The sequence below is a fragment of the Aulonocara stuartgranti genome (assembly GCF_965226115.1).
Source record: "Aulonocara stuartgranti genome assembly, chromosome: 23".
Lineage (NCBI taxonomy): Eukaryota > Metazoa > Chordata > Actinopteri > Cichliformes > Cichlidae > Aulonocara > Aulonocara stuartgranti.
In genome coordinates this window covers 10,124,797-10,147,532 of record NC_138958.1, presented here as the reverse complement: position 1 = coordinate 10,147,532, position 22,736 = coordinate 10,124,797, and the positions used below count along the sequence as shown (strand labels likewise).

The 22,736-nt window shown below is 37.7% G+C and overlaps 3 protein-coding genes across 6 annotated transcripts; all 3 read left to right on the top strand.

Moving 5' to 3' along the window:
• Positions 1 to 2,207: 2,207 nt before the first annotated feature.
• On the top strand, positions 2,208 to 11,614 carry lnp1 (leukemia NUP98 fusion partner 1). Of its 3 annotated transcripts, XM_082524995.1 has the most exons (5): positions 2,208 to 2,375; positions 2,498 to 2,720; positions 5,560 to 5,805; positions 6,525 to 6,617; positions 6,879 to 8,879. In XM_082524995.1, exons 2-5 carry the CDS (start codon positions 2,535 to 2,537, stop codon positions 7,044 to 7,046), a joined length of 693 nt encoding a protein of 230 aa, XP_082381121.1. In that variant the 5' UTR covers positions 2,208 to 2,375; positions 2,498 to 2,534; the 3' UTR covers positions 7,047 to 8,879. The 3 variants fall into 3 exon arrangements, with proteins under 3 accessions (XP_082381121.1, XP_082381123.1, XP_082381122.1); XM_082524997.1 differs by having other exon boundaries at positions 2,208 to 2,720; positions 8,788 to 11,614; XM_082524996.1 differs by having other exon boundaries at positions 2,208 to 2,720; positions 6,528 to 6,617.
• Positions 11,615 to 11,977: 363 nt separating this feature from the next.
• On the top strand, positions 11,978 to 18,665 carry tmem45a (transmembrane protein 45a). Of its 2 annotated transcripts, none has more exons than XM_082524994.1 (6): positions 11,978 to 12,096; positions 14,930 to 15,140; positions 15,277 to 15,489; positions 16,160 to 16,344; positions 16,429 to 16,571; positions 17,728 to 18,665. In XM_082524994.1, exons 2-6 carry the CDS (start codon positions 14,945 to 14,947, stop codon positions 17,822 to 17,824), a joined length of 834 nt encoding a protein of 277 aa, XP_082381120.1. In that variant the 5' UTR covers positions 11,978 to 12,096; positions 14,930 to 14,944; the 3' UTR covers positions 17,825 to 18,665. The 2 variants fall into 2 exon arrangements, with proteins under 2 accessions (XP_082381120.1, XP_082381119.1); XM_082524993.1 differs by lacking the exon at positions 11,978 to 12,096 and adding an exon at positions 12,141 to 12,404.
• A 969-nt stretch (positions 18,666 to 19,634) lies between these two features.
• sft2d2a (SFT2 domain containing 2a) lies at positions 19,635 to 22,708 on the top strand. Its single transcript, XM_082523018.1, has 8 exons — positions 19,635 to 19,867; positions 19,957 to 20,046; positions 20,282 to 20,367; positions 20,470 to 20,551; positions 21,941 to 21,976; positions 22,083 to 22,141; positions 22,220 to 22,249; positions 22,352 to 22,708. Exons 1-8 carry the CDS (start codon positions 19,802 to 19,804, stop codon positions 22,389 to 22,391), a joined length of 489 nt encoding a protein of 162 aa, XP_082379144.1. The 5' UTR covers positions 19,635 to 19,801; the 3' UTR covers positions 22,392 to 22,708.
• Positions 22,709 to 22,736: the final 28 nt, after the last annotated feature.

Here is a 22,736-nt window from a genome sequence, read left to right as displayed (position 1 = left end):
AGTGAGTGAGTCCAGGGTAACTCCTGCTTCCAGGGATCATTTTGCAAACATTGTTCTTCATTTATAATATTTATAAAATCCACTTTTTTTTTTTTTTACAAATCTCAAATATTCAGATCATATTTGAATAATAAACTTGCTCTAATAATAATAAACTTGTGAGGCCCGTCTCATGTCATGTTTAAACAGGATTTTAGAAAAATGTTTTCAAAATCAAGTCATACTTACAGCTAATAGCTATGAGTAGATAGGTGATCTATCTGAGTCAACTAAACAGAAAGTATTGCCTCATTTGTCTCTTTAATTGCCCAAAGATGTATTCTCCCACACTGGAAGTCACCCAAGCCACCAACAGAAAAGTCTTGACCGACAGATCTAATGTCATTCCTTAAATTGGAAAAGTTTATAGTTTCTCTTAGAGGGGCCAATAAGAAATGTTATACCTCACGTAAGCCTTTCCTTTCATATCTCCTTCCTTCTAAGGAACCCAAATTCCTTTTCCCTTAAAAAAACCCCAAAACAAACTTTTTCTTTGTTGCTTTTTTTTTCTTTTAGCAAACACTTGTTGTGACACTAAGGTTTAACTATATGTAGACTGTATGTTTTGTATGTAAATGTATAATAAGGTCTCAATAAAACAATATAAAATATTGTGTTTGTGCATTCCTTGCCTCCCTTCATTGGCCTCCAGTGAAATCTGAAATTCATTTTCTAATTTTACTATCATACAAAAGACTGAAAGGCCGGCCCCTGCTTTCATAAGAACTGTTAAAACTGTTAAAACCCAATTCCACTCAGGGTATTTTAAGTGTTGTGCATTCTGATTTTAAATGTAGAGGTGACCAAAACTAAATTTTGGAACAGCCTTCTTCAACTTATCAAGTAGGTTATGCCTCTGCTTTGATTTAAACTAGCTTTAATACGATAGCATTTTCTGAAACATTTTATACTGATTATCGTGGTCATTCGGCCTTTAAAAAAAGCATGATGATTATGTAATTAATCGATTAAGAGTACGATTATGTGTCTGCATGAATGCATGCTTGTATGGTATGCAACAAGCTGCTGTACACAGTCACTTATCAGTAATAACAAATTATCAATAAGTCATTGTATTTTTATTATGTATTATATGGTGTGGTGTTGTATTGTATAGCTATTCTCTCCTGTTTTAGTTGTTTGATACAGAGGGTTTATCCTAAATCTGAAACACAATTTTAATTTTATATTTAAAAAAAAAACAACCTGTGCAGATTTGTAATGTATGAATACGAGATTGTTTTCAATACTTTTAATTCAATTCAATTTTATTTATAGCACCAAATCACAACAGCAGTCGCCTCAAAGTGTTTTATATTGTAAGATAAAGACCCCATAATAATACTGGATGGAGGCTCGTTGATATTATAATATCTCAACGGCGCACACGGATAGTACTCTTCATTTATTTAATAAAATGTGGTCATTTGTCTTCAGGTGTGACCTTGTTTCATCCTTATTTTTGGAAAGAACACAGATTACCGTAATCTCTTTCTCAGTGGGGATCTGAGGTTACATGATAAAGCAGCATGAATGTCTCATAACAGTGCCTGCCCTGCCCTTCTCTTTGAGATCTTTACAACATTATTAGCACAGGGAAACTTTGAGTTTGTAAAAGAGCAGAAAAAGACTTTTATATAATTTCTTCTGCTTTTTTGTTAAAAAACACAAAAACCTAATGAAAACATGGTGTGTCTAACATGAATATTTCCAATAATACACAATCCCCTTTGTGTAGTAATATCAATAGTATTTAATACTACTACTACTAATTTTTCAGACTGAACTGACACGATATATACTGAATTATGATGCCAGAGATGTTGCTTTTCTAGCTGATGGCCTTGTATTACATGTTTTCATTGTTCATGTATAAAATCTGGATTTTACATACTTGACTTAAAAGAGCAAAACAAATAAACTTGTATACAGTGTAATATTAAAGCTCTTTGCCCTGTATTGCACAAGCCTTGGGCTCTCAGCACCCAGTTGCCTGCGCTCCATAATTATTGACAGGTTTGATGTACTCAGTGAGTGGAAAGTATGGGGAAATTGGAGTTTCAGTTGTCTACCCCGAGGCTGATGACTGTAATGGAAAGATTAAAAGGAGTGGTCACATCACCCACCCTGTGCCAAAATACTAGCTGTTCCGTCACAGCTACCACCTCGCTGTTTATTCCAATCACCTCCAGTTTATGTTCTACCAGTGACGTTAAATAGATTATAGAGGATTCACTTATTTAAAGACTGGAGCTAAATCTCTGCAGGTTATTTTTAGATTGTCCAAGGATAACAACAAAAGCGACAGCTTGATTCACTAGAGGCATCTAATTGAAGTAAGTCACTTTTGCCATGTGGGACAGTGCAGTGTAGCAGAGCAGCTGGTCTGTTAGACACTCAATAGGTCAGCTGAGTGTTGTCAGTACTCACCCCATTCACTTTCATCTGTTGTACCAAGACCTGCTGCACCAAGAAGCTCCCTGCACAGCTCCATCATGTCTCTACGGCTTCTGCCTGCTATCATTATGGACAATGACGAGGACGATGATAGTAACTTCACAAAATGGATGAGCAGTTACTGGGGTCACGGACCAGATGCTGTACATTCCAGAGAAAGAAAACACAGTTTCAGAAGGCCTTCAAAAACACAAGTTGATAGACGAGCATCACTCCCGACTGCGGTAAGGACTGGCTGCACTTCACGTATGTGTTCAGCTCTGCAGCATTCGACTTGATGCATGCACTGACATTTAAACAGCAGCAAAACACTTTTAACAAACATTTTTTGCAGTTTCTCTTGTCCAGTTTTACACCACATATGGACAGCATGCTTGTACACTTGACACTATAAACATCTTAAATTTTATTCTGTATAGCCCTTCATTGATAATTGGAGGGAAAATAAAATATATGCACTCTCTGATGAATGTATTTCACTATACTAATTAAAGGCCAGTTTAATAAATATAATAAAGTACATTTATCAGACAGTATACTTTCTATGTATTTCTTTAAAAGCAGCTCAGGGTGTTAGAAAGATCCCATACCTTCACTGACTGCAAATATCACTGCATGGAATATTTATAAAACACAGAGTTTTATTTTCTCTGAAAAAGACAAAATATGGACTATGACAGCAGAATAATGCACATGTATGTTTTACAAGCTGGTATGAGAACTAATTAAATATTAAAGCTTCCGAACAAAAAGCCTCTAGTAGTGTGCAAACTGTTGTTTTGGTAAATTTCCCCATGAAAGCCTGCAAAGTACGAAATTATTGATGCTCTAAGTGAGTTGTTTTCTATTACTTTACATCAGAGCGATCAAACACTGCAAATGCCGTGCCACGTGCTGAGCTGTTCACAGTCTCATTAGGAAAAACAGTATAGTTCTATAATGAATACAGACCAGTCTGGTGTTTGTGTTGTAGCTGTGTCTGTGTAGGTCTGTAGGAAAATTATTTTTTCCAACTAAAAATGCCTTCACATCTGATATCATTTTCTTATATAAACAATGTTTTTAAGTCATGGGCTGCCGCATGCCAAAGCTCTTACACATATTCTTCATTCAATAGCGTTCCAACTCTTCCATAACCTCTGGCTATGTGGATGTTTAGCAAAAAATAGAGGTACAACTTAAAGCAGCAAACAAGCAGAAGAGCAACCAACATGAATGGCGCACAATTTAGTGATTTGTATTTTTTATTAATAACACAGAACAGGGTAACTTATCTATCAGCATAGTCAAGTGTCATGGCCTGTGTGGTGAATAGTGGTGCTTACTTTATAGTTTTCTGGTATATTTTCATTAGTGTGATGACAAATTTCATAGGAGTTAAGCGAAAACTAAAGGATGGAAGGAGCCAAAGAAACTCTTTCTAATCTAAAGCAGGTGATAAGAGTCACAACAGTGTAAGTGCACACATATAAAGTGGTCTCTCTGTGGAAGAAAAGAAACTTACAAGCAAGTAGTTTACAGACAACACTGGGTGAGCACAATCAGTTCTCATCATGAAGGAAGCACTGACAAATGCAAAAAAACAAATGTAGTAGCATAGTGTAACCTTTCACTAATAATCAGAAGAAGTGCTGTTTAAACTGAAGCCTGCAGTTCCCCGTATGCTCTGTTTTTAAGCAAGCAAATAGAGAAGTAATGCACAGATTCTTGGTCTGATAGTGGAACTATTGGTCAGTATATTTAAAATAACAATTTTGCTGAAAGCCTATGCTATATAAGTTTATTCTGGGAAATAAAGAAATTCTCATTCAAATAACAACTATTCTGAATATTTTTAGCCTTTCTTCATACTACATTTATCTTTTAAAATGCAGCAAATGCAAAAATGGTGTCACAGATGAGCCCATGACATTACTAAATGTTCCAGGATGTTTATCAGTCAACAAGGCGGGCAGCTACAAATAGCAATGTTTGTCCTATAACAGTTAAAACTAGGAACATCAACATAACAAGCCACTTCCTTGCACCGCAAAACAAAAAAAGCTTCTTGCAAATACCATAAAAACATAGTATATATATATATAAAAGATGTAATTAACCCCTATGACCGTTCTTTTTTTGAAGTCCTGTTTGAAGCTTAAAGTTTGAAATTTTGGCTGGTGAGATCGAGGTTTATGAAATCGAAGTGAGGGGTTGATCCAAAGAAAAAATACACTGCACATATAAAAACGTTTGACTCCTAAAGTAGCTACACCCTAAAGCGGTGGTAGGCGATTAATTCAAAATTGAAGAACCTGCTCAGTTAAAGAAGTCTTGACAGTACTAACTGAGATAGTAGATCAACAGAAAATCTGACATATTAAGGTGCATCAGCGTTGACTGCACTTTTCACACCTTTACACATATTTTGACCTATTTAAAGTAACATTTATCACATTGTTTAGTTTCTTTAAACAGAAAAAATCACATTGTCACAGATCTCTCATGTTATTTTTTTTCCTCAAATTTAAAGTCAAAGGAACATCTAGACATCGTATTTTTTTCCTCAGCAGCAGTAATAAAGTTAAGTAGAACCAGAAATAACTTCTGGGGTTGTAGAATGTCAGCCTGTGTCTAGTGCATCGCTATTTAAAGCTCCCATTAAGAGTTAAACCTTGGTTTAGTAATGAGTGCTCCAGAAATACATCATTTGAAGAGAACAGTTCAGTAGTTACAGATTTACAAGTCTAGCCAAACACTGAAATTCATCTGTACCTTCACCTTTGATGTTTTACTGGAGTTGCATTATCAGATTATTGCTGTTGTGTAAATATATATTTACGTTCTGTCCTGAGTCTAGAGTCAAACTATATATAGGTAGCTGCTTTGCCAACATGTTACTTAAGGATATTAGCGAGTGAGTGTTTAACCCCATTGACAGACATAAGGCAGACATGGTTGTCTCTCTAGTTTAATCTTCTTACAACTCCGCCTCACTATTAGAGGGAATGTGACACAATAATTTTACTCTCAAGTGTTGTTACGTGGTGTAATAACACTTATCGTTGTGTTCTTAATCCTCAGTCACAGTTAGATGTCATGAAGTTAAACAGGTTTCATGCGGCTACAATGGCGCCCACTCCCAGCCACGTCAAATCAAGAGAGGATAAGGGGGAAACCAGGGTCCACCAGAAGCCTCGCCGTGCCTCTGCAGATGACAACATCCGCGCTAAGACTGCGATCGCAGAGAATCGCATCACCACCATCCCAGAGCTCACAGAGACACTTGAGAAGAGGCTCTGTCTAAATGATAAGAAGACCACGTCTCTGGTGAGCAGGAGGATTTATAACATTAACTAAACGAACGATAAATGGTCCTTACAGATTTTTACCTTCTCATAGTGTTATAGATGACCGAAGGACGATCAGACTTGATGGTCTTTCTCCTCCTCATATAAAATTACGAAGCCCGTAAAAATTAAGGAGCCTGAAACGCTGCATTACTTTTATGTGCTGCCAAAGACAAAGCTGTGAATTACATAACCTACAAATACCCACATAATTAACTGGTCTTGAATGCACACAAGGACCTTGAAGTTTTCTTTTTCTTCTATTGTCCATGCTTTTTGTCGGCATACTAAAGAATATAGTTGTGAATGCATGTTTAATCCTTTTTCATTTTTATACCTGATTTTTCTTGGAACAAATTTTTTTGTCAAGCCCTGTTAAAACTCATTGTCAGGGGTTTAATGTTAATGAAACGGTGTTTCTGTATCTTTGTGGTGTCACAGGAAATCAATAAAAAAAACGTGATACATAACATACACAGTGCAAATAACATTTACAGCTTATCATAACTTTGTGAAAAATTATATCTTTATTTATTAGTTTACTGAAATTAAATGGAGCTCCTTCACTTTGGTATATAAGTTACATATATGAAGTTCCTGTCACTTAATCTCCCACTGATGCAATAATACAGGTTTATTATTTTTATAAATACATAAGTTATTGAAATCTTGGTCAGATGTTGTTTCTTTTTCTCACAGAAGAAGGACGATACGTTGTGCCTGATCTGTCATGAGGACATGCGTAAGAATGGGAGGGGAGTGCCACATTGTACACACCGCTTTCATAAAGAGGTAAGAGAACCTGCACACGTCAGATCTACTGCGTGACCTCTGTCTACACTGTGTTCCCTAAAATCCCTGCAAGTCAGACACCAGATCTCTGATGCATGATATCAGCCTGTTCCCTGACATGCATGATGTGAACTGGAATGAAAACACAATGCCTGCAGCAGAAACTTATCCCTGTAGATGCATGGAGTACACTGAACAGCCTGAGGTCCCAGGAACTGGATACTTACTCATTATGATGTTTCCATCTGGTGGGTGCTGAAGGCAGCTCGGAGGTTAGAGCAGTGTCGGCCCCGAAGCAGCAGTGAAGCAGCTGTTTTACAGGGGAGGAAGCTCTATGAGGAGAGGAGGAGGTCTGCAGATGGACAGATTTCCACGGAGAAGGAGCAGCACACACTCCATCGTCAACATTCCCTGAGGAGACATCGCTGATATTGTTTTCAAGAAGGGGAAAATGCATGATTTGCAGTGAAAACATCAGGATTTCTCCTGAACTTTTACTACGATGTGACACTGAAAAATCAGGGCCTCAAATCCCCTCTGGGCCAGAGTTTTAGGTCACTTTTGGAATAATTGCAACTTCTTCTCTTCAGTGTGCAAACACAGAGTTAAAAATGTTTGAAAAGGGTTAGAGTTAGAAAAAAAAAATTGAGACCGAGTTTAAAGGTTTGAACTCAAAGTTTTCTGCTTTAAAACCTCAGTATGACAAACTGTACTGCACCATGACTATGTAAACAGGGGTGTTGCTAAAGTGTTGGCTTGGGGCCTGAAATTTATTAGGTCCACCTGGTGCCCCAGCTTAATCTTTATTATATAAATGCAAACATGAGTGAAAATAACAGGGGGATGTAAGGTGTCCAGTTACATTTTTGCTGTAAAAACACTGTGGTACTCCTCAATACATTATTGTAAATATAACTATGTTATATAATGTTATATAATATGATAATACACACTAAAAGCTCTTCTGCTCAGTTATGGATGTATGACTCCCCCATGACATGCCTCACAGTGGTTTGATCCACTGCTTGTTGTTTCCTGACTCTAGTGCTGCATTCTGCAAATTTTGGCATTGATTCAATACTAACTAAATACAGGGCCAGTATTACCGATACCATTTAACCAATGAAAGCAGCTTATGTATTGAAGATGAGATGAAGTATCATCAATATACAAAGTCTGAACACACTTTAATGAAATCACTGTGATTTTTCCTTTCACCAAAACAATTCAGCTGTGTGCCTGTTTCTAAAGCACTTTGGATCGGTTTATGTTGGATCAGTTTATGTTGTTTAAATAAATAAAGTAGGCATGACGGCCAGCACAAAAAGTTTCAGGGGTTTTTCACTATTGTTTTTCACACATTTCACTATTGGTTAGAAACAAAGTATCAATCCTATTGCTCTAGTATCGATTCAACACTAGTACCAGCATTGGTATCCATGGATACAAGTCTGGTCAAAGTTAAAATCACCATAACTCAGTGGATTTTCAAACAATTTTCAAGTGGTTTCGTTTGGCATTTTTTTCTGATTTCATTTGGTGTTTTCTCCTTTTCTGTGCTCTACACCACCCTTACTGGTTCTTGGGTCCCTCTGTGCCAAAACCATATAAAATTTCCTGGAAACGCCTCTGTATGTAACGGTCATTGTATTCAGTTATTAGACTTACAGCACGTTATTGGATGAGAAGATACCTCTATGATTATACTAATTAAATGGTTTTAAATATCACTTTAGAATAAATATACTTTATAATCAATAGAGAATATTTACAGTTTATAAAAGCATTTCATCAGAACTACAGTGAGTCACTTTATATACTGTTGAATCTGTTGACAATCAGAACTTGTAAACATGTTAACATTTTGTCAAAGTGAATATAATAAAAGTCAATAAAAAGCAAGGCACCACATTATTAACTGTAAAGAAATTTATTTAAAACCTTCTTTGACTCGTAGCCTTTGAAACAGAGAAAGCTGCTCAAATAGGCAGCAACACTGTCCCTTCCAGCTAAGGGTTAGGGTCTGTGAACGTAGATCCTGTTGCTCATGCATCAACATGTTGGAAATGACCTCCTGGCATCAGTTGAAAATATCAATGACTGCATAAATGATACATGATACAGATCATAGCAACAATGATGCAATGGTGTGTTTTAAAATGTGTTTCAGTGCATGGAGCAGTGGCTATGGAGGAAAAGGAACTGTCCCACATGCCGTGTCTACGTATCCATGCTAAAGCCCCTCTATTGGCCTTCTTGTCGCACCACCGTCCCATAATGGTCCTGCACCTACACTTGAAATGTCTGCATGTATATGTGACCCCAAGACCTCCTCCTCTCCATCTCCACGCCTCGTTCTTTCTGCATGAACACCCTCTGCAAAACTGTCTTCTGTCCCTGAAGGAAGCAGGAAATGAGAGTGAGGATATCTCATGTGAGAGACACGAGCTGTCATTGGACGGTGATTATTTATATAAGAGCTCTTGTAAATTAATGCACTATCAGGGGAGGATTAGTCTTTCTTGTTCTTATTTTGTTTTTGTCCAAAAATGATTCTAAACAATTTCTAATGACATGCAGTTAGGTGGAGCAAATATCCTCAAAACTGACAATATTTTTTGGTAATGAACAAAATAATCTGCCTGAATTCTGCTGAGTTTGTGGTTGAGGTTGAATATTTCCAAGTTCTGAAGTTGAACTTAGATATAAAATCACATCATGAAATATAAACAAACAACTCATAAATTAGTCTTCTTACAGCAGGTAGCATATGAATGTGTGCATCAGTAGCAGTTGAATTTCAGGGCTCATAAGACCTCCCATCTGAGTTCCACTGAGCACATCTTTGGCAAGCTGTTTCCCCTCAGTTTAAAGCTTTTAAATGTTAAAAGTTTAATGCTAAGCTGACTAGTTTCTGACTTTGGTTTTATATTTAGCACAGAAATATGGGGAACGTAAATATTTTCCCAAAACCATTCATACACACAAATATTCTATATATTTTTTGCCAACATTTGACTGACATCTTATAATAATCACAAGTTCCTGATATAGTTTTAATTAAAAATCTTGAAAACAGTCTTAAAAAAAGCTGAAAACTACAGAGAATCAGCTCTAAGACAGGTGACAAATTAAAGGAAAACCATCAAAACCAGTGACCCACGCACTGAAGGGGTCCAGTGGCTATGTTTTGGTGCACTGATTTGAGTCCAGACAGCGTCACTGTATAGCGATACAAACTTTGTCTGACTGGTTACTTTTATGCTACAATGAAAGATGCCACCTTCTACTCGACACAAGGGGTTACTGAATGCTTTTATTACTCAGAACATGATTTTAAGTTAAGCAGTGCTGTACACCATATGAGAGAATGTCTTTTGGAATGATAATGTTTCAGAGGCTTCAGTCGGTGCTAAGGTGCATTAGAATTGCTCTGTCAGCACATGGCAGCTCAATACCTTATTGAGAAGCATGAAGTTGATTTTCCTTCTTTGTCACCTGTCAGTATGGGTTTTTTGCATATTCTGCAGAAGGTGGTTGGTGTATTTCAGTCAATGCTGATTACCCAGTAGAGAAATTTCAACAGCTGCACTAGCAATAGCTCTGCTCTGCTATTTTGAAGGATTGAGCATGCACATTTATTTATTGCCTGCATTCACAATGCTTTCTCTTAAGTAACAAAACTCCTCCCCTGCATCAGTGTCATATCTTATCGTACATCTGCACCGTCTTCCTGCCTTACCCAATTAGCTTTTGTTTTGCATGTAAAGGTTTTTGCGTGTGACTTCTATTCGATCGTTTTCAAACATCTCTCTTGTGCCGTGTGTTTTGCACTTCCATGTGAGAAGTTTACAGTATGTACACAAAGTCCAACTAAAAAGAGCTGGCCTATGTATATATTTAGCCATGTAAATATGCAGTTATATAAAGGATAGCTCTGTAGTTAATGAAAATTAGAATGCAATTTTAAAATGCTGCTATAGCAGTTCATTTAACCAGCAAATGCTCATAACTACCATTAGATTTATGCACAAAGACACAAAACCTTTGCACTCTGCAGAACAGTTAAAGGCTGTTGGGTTCAGTATGCTTACACCACGGAGGTTATGTGTTTAATTACATTTTCCAACCTTGTGCTTAAAAAGCTGAAGAACTTTTTATGACTCTCAGCAGCACCAACTTCCAGCTGCTGTGTTCACTGTTTCCATTTCACTGTTGTTGTTGTTTTTGCACTCTTGAATAAAAACACAATGAAATGAGTGAAACACCTGTTCTGTATCTCTTTGTTTATCTCTTGATCCCTTTTGTTGTTTCCTTATTCTATCCGCCTTACCCAGGTTAATGAAACAAGTAAAAACAAGTGTTCAGGTAGTTAGGTTTTTCTCCTCTGGTTATTTTCTGTTTTACTTTGAAGGGTTGTTTTCTGTCCATCTTTCCCTGACCCTTTGATTGTTGTAACCTTCTAAGTATGCTCGCCTGTGTCTCATCCTCCTCTGCCAGTTATCCCAAGTGTCAGTGTTGCTCCTTTCTGAGCTGCCTGCTTGATTCACCTGAGTTTACGATTTTGATCTTCACACTGAGCAACCAAATGTGACGCACAAAGTTTCTTATCTAATATGCCAAATATCTATATCTTGATGTTGCCTAGAAACCACCTAGTAAAATGAGTTTATTTCCTCTAACGTTATGCACCTACAACACTTCATAAATGCATCATATCATTTTAATCTCACAGCCACCAGCATGAAGAGGGTAAATAATAGTAAAGCAAGGCCATGTGCTTGTACAGAAAGTTTTTCTTAACTGTTGGTTAGCTGGATGTGTTAACCTTAATTACATATAATGTAATGGTTAACACCAGCTACAACATTAAAGTGCTATAATGAATAATTATGGCCCAGTACTATAATTGATAACTCTGCATAATAAGTTCTCTTCTTTCTTTCAAGGCCCCTGGTACTCCTACGGAAGAGGATTAGGGCCAGTGGAAAAAAAAAAATCTGAGAAAAAAGTCAGAATTCTGACTTTTTTTCTCAGAATTCAGGAAAAGAAGAAGAAAAAAGACGTGCCCACTTTTTTTTTTCCAGTGGCCCTAATCCTCTTCCGTATATGTCGCCCCACTGAAAAAAAAATCTTGGAGACGCTCCTACGTGGCCAGTCGTTTCCTTCATGAACATTCACGACTTTCTACTTTTTTCCTCTATTGTAACTTAAACTGTGTGGACTGGTTGGAGACAATTAAGCGAGTAAAACGAGACTTGGTCAAGAAACCTCCTGCCTGAGGATGAGGAAGTCTTCCAGCTGTGGTGTACGTGCTGGAAATCTTGTCCCGGCCCAGCCAGGCCTGCCCTGGCACGACGGAAAGTAGCGGTTTTCCCAGAGTGAGGAGGGACCGAGCCGTGCACGAGCAGGCGGAGTGAAAGTGCACACGTGGACACCTGAGATTGACGTTACCTCCAACCAATGACCGCACAGACAGGTGACGCAAGCTCACACTCATCCAATGGGAGGGTTTGATAAGAGAAAAGCTCGAAGTGTTTAGAGTAGGGGAGGAAAAAAGGGTTGTGAAACGGATCTGGTCTGGATCCTGCTGGGATTCCGACTCGGAGAAGATGTTTACTTCTTGTGTCTAGGCTATAAGAGAGAGACCCATATTCTTTTCCAAAAGAAAAAAAAAAAGATTTTATGCGATTGGGGGGCAAAGTGAAGATGCGTTAAAAAATTTCTTCCCCTTTTCTGTCTGAATACTTCCACTAACTTTTGATCTTCGGAGAAAAACAAGCTTGGGTAAGAGACCCTCTCTTTTCCTCTCACAGTAAAGAAAATCAAGCCTACTGTGTCATGTGTAGATAAAATGTAAAGCCAGGTCAAGAAAGAAAGAAAGAAAGAAAGGAAGAAAGGAAGGAAGGGGAAAAAAGATTAGGAAGGTCTCCATCGAGAATTATGTACAAGACATCGGGTGGCCGTTTAGACAATGTTGCTGAGTGATTTCACGATTTCACTTCCACAACACTGTTTCATCTCCTGAAGCTAAAATAAACTACTTAAAAAAGAAAAAAAAACTACTAAAAAAAAAAAAGAAAGTTCTGATTCTGTCAAACGACTGTTTCCATTTTTTTTCTTTTTCTTTTTGTAGACCTCAAGACATCACTGTCCTCAAAGTTTACGTTCAGGAGAGATAAATCAGAGTAATTTCACTTCAGATTGGCTTGGAAATTTAAACTTGCTAAAACGTTTAGTATAAACCCTTAGAGTGAAGTATCACATATTGTAGGTTCACAAATGTGATGCAGACTCTACTTATTCAGTAATGTCTATATTTAATTTTGGCTTGATCTAGAATATTGTTAATCTTACAGTGGATGAGACGGGATCAGTGGTGGTATGCACCATGCTACATTTACTCAAAAACTTACAGAAAAACCTACTTTATTGAAGTGTGCACCCTTTCTAATTAGCTCAGCTGACGTTTTTTTTGTTTGCTTGTTTGTTTTTTGTTATATTTTTAATAGCAAAACTCAAACAGGAACACCCTTTGAAGACAGCTGCCTCCCAGACATCCCAGCCTCAAACATATGCACCAAAACCTCTTCATGCTCATAGTTTTGACCAATTCACAGAATAGAAATCATATTTGTACTTGTGGCGAACACTTTTACTACACCACTCCCACCATGTTGGTGTAATAAAAGCATACTTTATTTTATTTTACGTCGTTGTCATAAAAATGGTCTGGCGCAGATGACTAGTGTTTGTGGCTAAGCTAAATCAGCCAAAACACTGAATCAGCCAAACACTGATGAATCCTCTAGTGGCTCTTGAGTGCCATGGAGACTGGAGTGTTTTCCTCAGTCTGGAGAGGCTGCACCCCCAAAAGACTGTCGGACACAGATGAGCTGGGTTTAACATCTCAATCGGTTTCTATTGAGTGTCCTCCTTCAAAGGTTTCCTCTGTTGCCGAGCAGAATATTGTCTGGTCATCTCCATCACAAAGGACAGTACAGCCATGTGCCTTTTTCTTATTCTCTGCCTGCTATTCATACCACTCCAGCTTTGCTCTCACTTTACAAAGTGCAGTCATTACCTAAGAGCACTGCAGTCAAACACTTTAAAAAGCTTTCTTTCTTTAATTAAATATGAAGCCTTATGAATTTATAGAAGTCGGAGACAATATCATTATGTTTACCATTCCAGTACCTCTGATCACATAAGTAACATTTTAAGTTAATATGATAAAATTGTTCCAAAGTCTTGTTTTAATGATAATATGAACTATGTTGGACTATATCAAGCTTGGTAAATGATGTAAATTGTTTCTCATTTTGACATGTTTCTCAATATAATGACGTATTGACTGCTTTTCATGCTTTTTCCTGCCTTTTGAAAAAGGAGAATATCAAATTCTGAGTTTTATTTTTTAGATAAGTCTGCAAGTTTTCCTATTAACCTTTTGTTTGACCTAGAAACATAATTTAACTTGACACAATAGACATAGTTTCCACGTCTGAAAAGGGAAATTATTGAGCCTGCATTCTTTCTAATAACCAGCAGGGGGTGGTGATTCTGTTTTCAAAAATATATTTTGGTGCATAATAGACTATTAAAATAATCTTGGTCTTTTTCACCCTTTGACCTCAGTAAAACCTTTACATATGGGTTATAAGCTCAGGCTCTAGTTTCAGCTCTTCTTGAATACAACAGGGTGTTCCTTTTGTAAATGATGGTCCCCGTTAGTCTTTCATTCAGTCTCTGATAATGACCAACTGAGATCGTGTGAGTGAAAGTAATTGTTAAGAAACTGGCCAGACAAAGACTTCAGCAGTCCACATAAGTCGGTGCAGGTTTAATGATATTTAGTCATTATCAAGAGGATCCTATACTCAGTGTTAGATGCTGCTGCAGTCTTTGCAAACAAAGTGCTTTTTCTGGAGTGCATGTTAAGAAATGGGTTTCTATTTTTGCACGTAAAGGTAAATGACTCGTGACACTCCTAACAGGCCTCCTCCCACAGCTAGACGCACTTCTGCTGAGCTCAGCTGGAGGACGGTCGCCAACACACACGCTAATTATGTTTGATTACGCTGTTTAACTAAATTATGGGCACTGTTGCACTTTTTTCCCTTTTCTTTTATCCACTTATTCCAGTTGTGCTAAAAATAGATCTTGTCTACTCTTCAGATGATAAGTTAGGTTAAATTATTGTTTGTTTCAAGTCATATCTGGCTGATTTAAATAAACATGTTAGTAGTGGGAAGAAGTGTTTTTGTAATATGTACTTCTAATTCCATGAAGTACCTAATCTGTTTCTCTAGGTGTTGAGAGGTATCATGGGCAGCTTCAGAGGCCACGCTCTCCCTGGGACCTTCTTCCTTGTTGCCGGGATTTGGTGGACGGTAAAGTACTCGATTTGGCATGCCACGCGCAGGAACAAGGGTATTGGTTCTACTCGTCTGGCTAGCAGAGCCTCACAGCGACGGCTGGAGATCATTGAGAGCTCAGTCATACTCTTTTTCTCCCTTGTTGGTAAGCGTGTCCAAAAAGCTTCTTAATGCATCCATATATCAGATATAACTAGCAAGACTCTTCTCGAGTAAATCCAAGACAAATCAGGGCTTTAATTAAGGAGATGTGCGTGTTTCCTCTGATGTGGTGCTTTCAGGGATGTTGGCAGAACAGTTTGGATCGGGTGGACCGAAGCTTCAGTTGTACGACTTCGTAGAGAAACACTGGGACCATCTGCACAGCTGGCACCACGCCACCATGTACTTGTTCTTTGGGCTCTTTGCAACAGTGTCTCTGATTATCCACACCACAGAAGCGGCACCACTGGCACTGGATCGGTTAATGCTGGCAATTGCTTTCTTTAATGAAGGTAAGAAGAATAAAATGTAATCATTGTCTTTGAGATCCTTTGATATCCTTTTTATTTCAAGCCAGTGCTTCAGGGCAGATCGCTTACTAATAAGTTAATCAGTTTAATCCTTGGTTCCTTCAAAGTCTAAACAATACTATTCTCGAAGATAGTCTTACATCTAAAACACAAAAAAATCCTCCATTAGTGTTTGGCCAAGCTTTATATTGAGGGGTTTATGAATGTGCGCCATTATATCCACCTTTATTATCCATCGCTGTAATTGTAGATGGACTGTTTTCACTGCTTCTGCCGTATGTTCCCATACAACAGACCAACTTTCATACTCTGATCTTTTTTTTTTAAATTCAGGTTTTTATTTACAACTTGTTGCCTGTCTGTACATTTTCCAATAAACTTGTATAAATACATTTCTTGTTAATCAAATTGAGTTCCTTCCATTCAAAGGTCATTTTAAGTGTACCCTGTGGGGTTAATTAAGCCTAATTTAAACCAAGCACAGATAGGACTTTCTGCATTTTTACAGCATTTTGAGTCAATTATTTTCGCACTGTTTGAATTTAAGACAATCTGTGGCGATGGCTTGGGATAAATATTTGAAGTTTAGATGCAGTTTAACTGATCAAGACAAACACATTTACCTACATTACCAGCTTTTTGTTCTCTGCAGGATTTCTTTTTCTCTACCACCTCCATGGCAGGAGCATGCTGGATGTCCACGTGCATCTGCTCCTTCTGTACGCGGTCTTTGGAGAGACTCTTGTTGCCTTCCTGGAGATCTTTCACCGAGGCAACATCATTCTGGAGCTGCTGCGGTGCACGCTAACGGTGGTTCAGGGGACCTGGTTCTGGGAGGTAAATCTGAATGTGGCTTTATGAGCAGATGTTTATGTTTGCTGATTTATAGTTACTCCCAATGTTTTCTCCTCTAAACCACAGGTTGGTTTTGTGCTGTACCCGCCCCGCGGCCCCGAGTGGGACTTGAAAGATCCCAACAATATGATGTTCATTACCATGTGTTACTCCTGGCACCTCGCCTTCGCCATGCTTATAGTGAGCGTGCTCTATTGCATCGTCAGCTGGTAAGAACCTGCTCCACAAAAGACAATCCAATAAGACATCCCATTGTGATTTAGATATATTCAAAGAATTGGAAATGCATTTTTTTTGTCTTATTTAGCACATAAGGCTTTAAATTGGCCATAGGTGCAGATATAACCAGATACAAGGAGAACAAACCTCTGATTCATATTTAATCAAATTTGGTTTTTGCCACTATTTCACCATAAAATCCAAGAGAGAAAATGTGTAATAAATGTGTTTTTGCTGCTCAAGAATGTAGATTTAAAAAACAGTGTTCCCTCGTTTATCGCAGGTGTTATGTTCTAAAAATAACCCACGAAAGGTGAAATCCGCGAAGTAGGGAACTTTATTTTTTACAATTATTATAGATGTTTTAAGGCTGTAAAAAAACCCTCACTACACACTTTATACACTTTTCTCAGACAGGCATCGACATTTTGACGCGCTTCTCTCTTGTTTAAACACTCTCAAAGTTCAAACCTTCGTAGAAAAATAAGTCCAGTATTATAGAATGAAACCAAAGATCAAACCCTGTTTTCAAGTCCAGAACATGTGAATAGAGCAGCTGCGAGACAATTCAACATTAATGAATTAATGATACGGAAGTAGAGGAAGCAAGAAGAAGGAATTGAGTGAAGTTTTACTCATCTGACTGTTTGGTTTACTTAATGCTCCTTATAATCCTTTGACGTAGACACTGTTGTGTTTGTTGTCTTCTGCTAGCGAAGATTTATGTAGATTTGACAGGCTGAACGAATTCTGTACTGTATAAAAGACACAGCACGAGATTGATTGAAAATGGTCTATAGCCGATCAGGACGCAGAACACATTGCGCTGTTTAAAAAAATAAATAAATGAAAAATTGCACCCCCGAAAAAATCCGCAAAACAGCGAGGCCGCGAAAAGTGAACCGCAATATAGCGAGGGACCACTGTAACACATCAATTAAAAAAAACAAACAAAAAGAAAACCTTTGGATTTCAAAAGTTATACATTTAATTTTAGTTCCAATCATTAGCCCTAGTGCATACCTATAGGGACAAAAATGTACTGTATTTTTCTATATCTGATAGACACTTGTTTATTTATCCTGGAGACCTGCACAGTTTACAATATGTGTGATTCTCGTGTTTGTTGTTATTTTCCTCTTGAAGTGCGGTTCGCTCCAGACTGAAGAAGACTCCTCCAGTGGAAATGGGACTTCTGAAGGCAAGAGAGCGAGATCCAGAGTCTGAGGATGAGCTTATGTGAGGAAGACTGTTGTGCATCTACGTTGTGGCTCATGAACATTATAGAACAATCAGGGATAAAACGCTCAAATTTCCAGGAGCAGAATAAGAAGCAAGGCACACAGATGTGGAAACTGATGTGGATACGGAACCTTAACCTTAGAAATGCGTCTCTACCTCTGCCTTAATTAACCAGCTGTACAACATTTTAAACGTACTTTTGTTATTACCTCCTCCAGAGAAGCTTTATGATTTGTTCAGTTTATTTTTCAGCAGGATTACTGGACAGAACTCTTGTGGCTTGGCAAAATTTGTGACTGTATATATAAACTATAAAAATATGTGCATCGCCACCTGGATCCAGAAGGTTTTGAATCATTTACCATTGCAAGAGAACAAGACTGGATGTTTCACAACATCACAGCTACAAAATACAGTTTTAATAATAAATATCAAAAGATAACATCTTTTGTGAAAATATAAATTAATCTGGATGCAGAGAGTCGGTTCATGCAAGGTGCGGAGGGGATTACCTACCTTAGTGGAGGTATGCAGTCACAAGCTGCTCTTATTTATTTTACAGCAATATAATTTTCATATACTCTGTCATATCTTTGTTACTACTTTGCGCATTCAATATAAATGAAAAGCTTTTAATGGATTTCATGCTTTACTTTTGACTTGCTAAACTTCTTCCACAGTTTGGTATTCAGTAGTGCTATTTTGTGGTGAAAACGTCACTGCATCATCATGTGTATTACTTGAAAGCACTAGTTTTACATTTTATATTGTTTCATGTTAGCAAGTGACTCAAACCAAGTGTCAAACTATAAAAAGAAAAATAAAATTGTTCAAACAGTAAATTTTTTTTAATTTTATTTAATTCCTATAATTTCCTTCACACCTTGCATAACATTATAGCTAGTATGTAAGTGTTTACAATGTGCTACTCAATACAGAATTTATGGTAGCCTCTATGATCAAATTTTACTTTTTTATATGTTTTAAAGTTGGTTCTCTTTATTCATGTATCCATAATCACCATCATCTATCAGTGGCTCTCAGACAGGGTCATTGAAATGATCAATTAATTTGCGACAAATTATTATAAAGGTGACAGCAAAGGATGTGGTTTCTACCAATAAAGGGAAGTCTAATAGTTCAAATACTAAGACTACTACTAGCCCTAAAATGCCTGAGAACCCCTGATTTTTAGAACACAATCACATTAATACCAAATGATCAGTCCTAATAAAGTGCTTGTGCAGATTTATTTTTGTCAGGGCAGGGCAACACAAAACATCTGTTGACAAGAGGGATAAACGAAGATGTTCTGTTTTGACAAGATTAAACACTCGGTCTTGAAAAAAGTGGGCCTCTGTGTGACAGTCTTTGCACATTTAATGGAGGTATGATAAGCAGTTCGGTTAAAATACTACGAAAAACGCAAAAGGTGCTTTATTTGATTATTTCTATCAATTCATTCAGAAATGCAAGAGAGGTGTAACAATTTATTTCTACCACTAACTAGTAGAAATAAATTGTTTTAAGCCCAGCTTTACAAAGTAAAGAAGTGACCAAACCACTTTGTTTTGATTCCCCGGGGAATCAAAACAATTATTTAACTTGTATAGTTATTTTTACAGTTTTAAGAGAAAACTTGTTATCTCCGAAAAAAATAAATAAAAGTGGTGTCTGGACCCTCTTGTTCACTCATGGCTGTACTGGGTGGTGCGTTTAAATTTTTCTAACACTGAGTCACGTCTGGGAAAAAAAGATCAGAGTGAGACGTCTTTGCTGCTGTTCCGGTTCAGGTGTGACGATGAAGTGACCCACCTGGCCAGGTAAGGTACTGGCAGCTCATCCGGCTCTCCCTCTGCTGGCATGTGACGCTGTTGTCCATTCACACAGATCTGAGAAAACCCGGCAAAGTTCCTATCAGTTCAGGAAACAACTATAATTCTTCACCAATTAAGCCGAATTTTAAAGCTCCTCGGGCATGGATAAATTAAAGTCGGTTCTGAGCGGTGAGGAGGCGCGCAGAGATGACCGGAACATTATACAGGTAAAGCCTTAATCCCATCTTTCACTGTTGTGGCTAGTAATCTCAGCTGGATCATTAATCGATCGTTTATTCAATCTCTACTAATGCAGCAAATGAACCAAGCTTCGACTTTAGGCTGGGGCACACGTATAAAGGGATTCATCGCCTGCTTCGTGGTGGGAGCTGCATGCACAGTTCTGGTAAGAATTTAATTTCTGTGTTTTTTGTTTTTGTTTTTTCTACGACAATATTCAGTCGCTCTCCACAACGAGGAAGAGCTCAGAGAAAGCTGGTGTTGCCCTACTGGTTCTTCTTGCTCTGAGGAATGCTGAAGATGTGATGCTCTTTCATTTGGCGACACTGCCTAGTCCCTCCTTAAAGTGAGGCTTATAAAACATGACGTGTGATCCACCTGCATTCACGTGTGTCTTGCAGGGAGTGTGTGTGCTCTTCCTCCCCAAGATTGGGATCACTCTCTTTATTGTCTTTTACACATTTGGCAACATATGTGCTCTGTGCAGGTTAGTGATGAAAAAAATACCTTGAAATGGGAAGCTTATTTTGCATGTTTTACACACTTAATACATGCTTTTCTTTCTTGCACATTTCACTGTGTCCAATAGCACAATGTTTCTGATGGGCCCAATGAAGCAGCTGAAAAGGATGTGTGACAAAACAAGAGCGCTGGCTACTACCCTTATGTTGGTAAGTGCAAAAAATAAAAATAAAAAAATCAACCCCCAAAAGACAGAACATGTTACACAAACATGAGTGGACTGAGTTCAGTAAATTTAGATTCATTGCAAAAAAAATTCTGTTTTCCTTAAGAGTTCAAGAGCTGGTTAAAGGTGAAAGGATTGCATAACACAGCTTTCTGCTTAGAGGATTGCATGACAACACCAAGCTAGAGTTCATAAAACTTGGTTGTGGATGGACTGACAAAAATCAGACCCTGATGTGCAAACGTCTCTCTTTAAAACTACAATATTTGCTGTGATGGAAGATTTGCTCTCAGAATGTCCCACAGCAGGTGCAATTAGGTTACCATCCTCTTTCTTTCAGTGCTCAGTATGCAAATATTTAAACTACATGTAGGTAAATAATTAAATCAGACACTAATGTGACACCTGTGTTGTAGATCTGAAGATTTTCTCAGCTTTAATGTGGTTATGAGCATGGCCATGTCGCCTATGTAATGCCCAAGCATCATACTTTGCAGTTCTGACATATACAACTGGAAGCAAGGGTATTATAGTTAACTAACAGGCCCTAAGAGATGTTAGTGCAAGTGAGGGAGGTCATCACTGGGCTGAAACAAAACAACATCAGATAGAAACCAAAAACTTTAGGGATAGCCAAATGAGCAAACTGGTAGAGTCATAAAAAGAAGGAATGCACTGACTCGCTCAGCAAAACCAAAAAGCCTAAGGGAAGACCACAGAAAATATAAGACAGATGAAACCAGGATGACCTTGTACCAGAATGAATGGAAAGGAAAAGAAGGAGAGAAACTGCTCATGATCTGAAGTGTACCACATTATCTGTAAAACATGATGGAGGCGATGTTACTGCATGGGCATGTATGGCTGCTAGTGCAACTTGGTTACTGGTGTTTATTGATGATGTGACTGTTGATAGAAGTTGCGGGATGACCTGTGAAGTGTGCAGGGGTATAAACTGACCAGACTGCACTTCACAGTGCAAATAGACCCAAAGCAAACTGCACACTAACCCAACAGTTTCTCAGGAAAAGAAATGAGAAAATCAATAGAGCATGCTTTTCAGTTATTAACTACATAACTGAATGCAGAAAGACTCACAAACTAGGAGTAAATAAAGGCAGCAGAAGTAAAGGTCTAGCACAGCAAGACATTTGGTAATATCCATGGTTTCTAGACTTTAAGCAGTCAATGATTTTTATCAAAGTATTAAACAATCCTTATATTTACAACTATGTTAGTTTGTACAGTTAATGTGAGAGCCTAAAAATGAGGGTCTGTGTCCAAAAAATAGCTGTACTTCAAAAACAGTTTACACAGACTTTTGTTAAAACCCTTCAAATTAAAGCTAAAAGTCTCTCTGTCATTGCTTTAGACTTGTCTCGTTCTGACTCTCTGTGCGGCTTTCTGGGTGAGTGAGCCTCCAAAAAATACTTATGATCACTTCTAACTTTATCTGTTTATCTGTTGGATTAATGTCAGTGTTTGATCCCAATCTCTCTCTTTTTTTCTCACAGTGGAAGAACTTTGGACTTGCTTTGTTGTTTGTTATCTTGCAAGTCTTGTCATTTACCTGGTGAGTCTCTACATATCTAATTAATTTTTTTTTCAGTCTTAAATTGTTTTTTGTTACATAAAATGTGTGTGTTTTCAGGTACAGCTTGTCATACATCCCATGTGTGAGGTTTGTAGATTTTGCTCCATTTATTCAAATCTTCTGTATAAATAATCAGAAAAAAGTGGTGTTCAAAGCCTAAATGTCTGGTTTATGTTCTTTACCTTCCAGAGAAGCAATCATGAGGATGCTGGCCATGTGCATGAAATAGGCCATGTGTGTTTGCGGTGAAGGTTCAGCTTGGATGAAGTGTTGAAGAATGGGGCAGGTCTCTTACTGAAGTTGCTAAAATTGGCTCCTTTAGAGAGTCTCTGGCCCTTCCTGCTGCTCAGACATTTGTTTATAGGTGAAAAAGAAGCAAATTTTCTATTTATCTTTCTCAGTTGTGCTTCATTGATTGATTGATTAATTTTTGGTGACCACTCAAATTTAACCAGTTTATAATGATTGTAGACTTTGTTTGTAATATGTGTAAATATCTGTAATAAATCAGTATTTTAAACTTTTTAAATTTGTTGTTGTTGATTTTTGTTTTCATCTTGCTCAGAAAAAATCT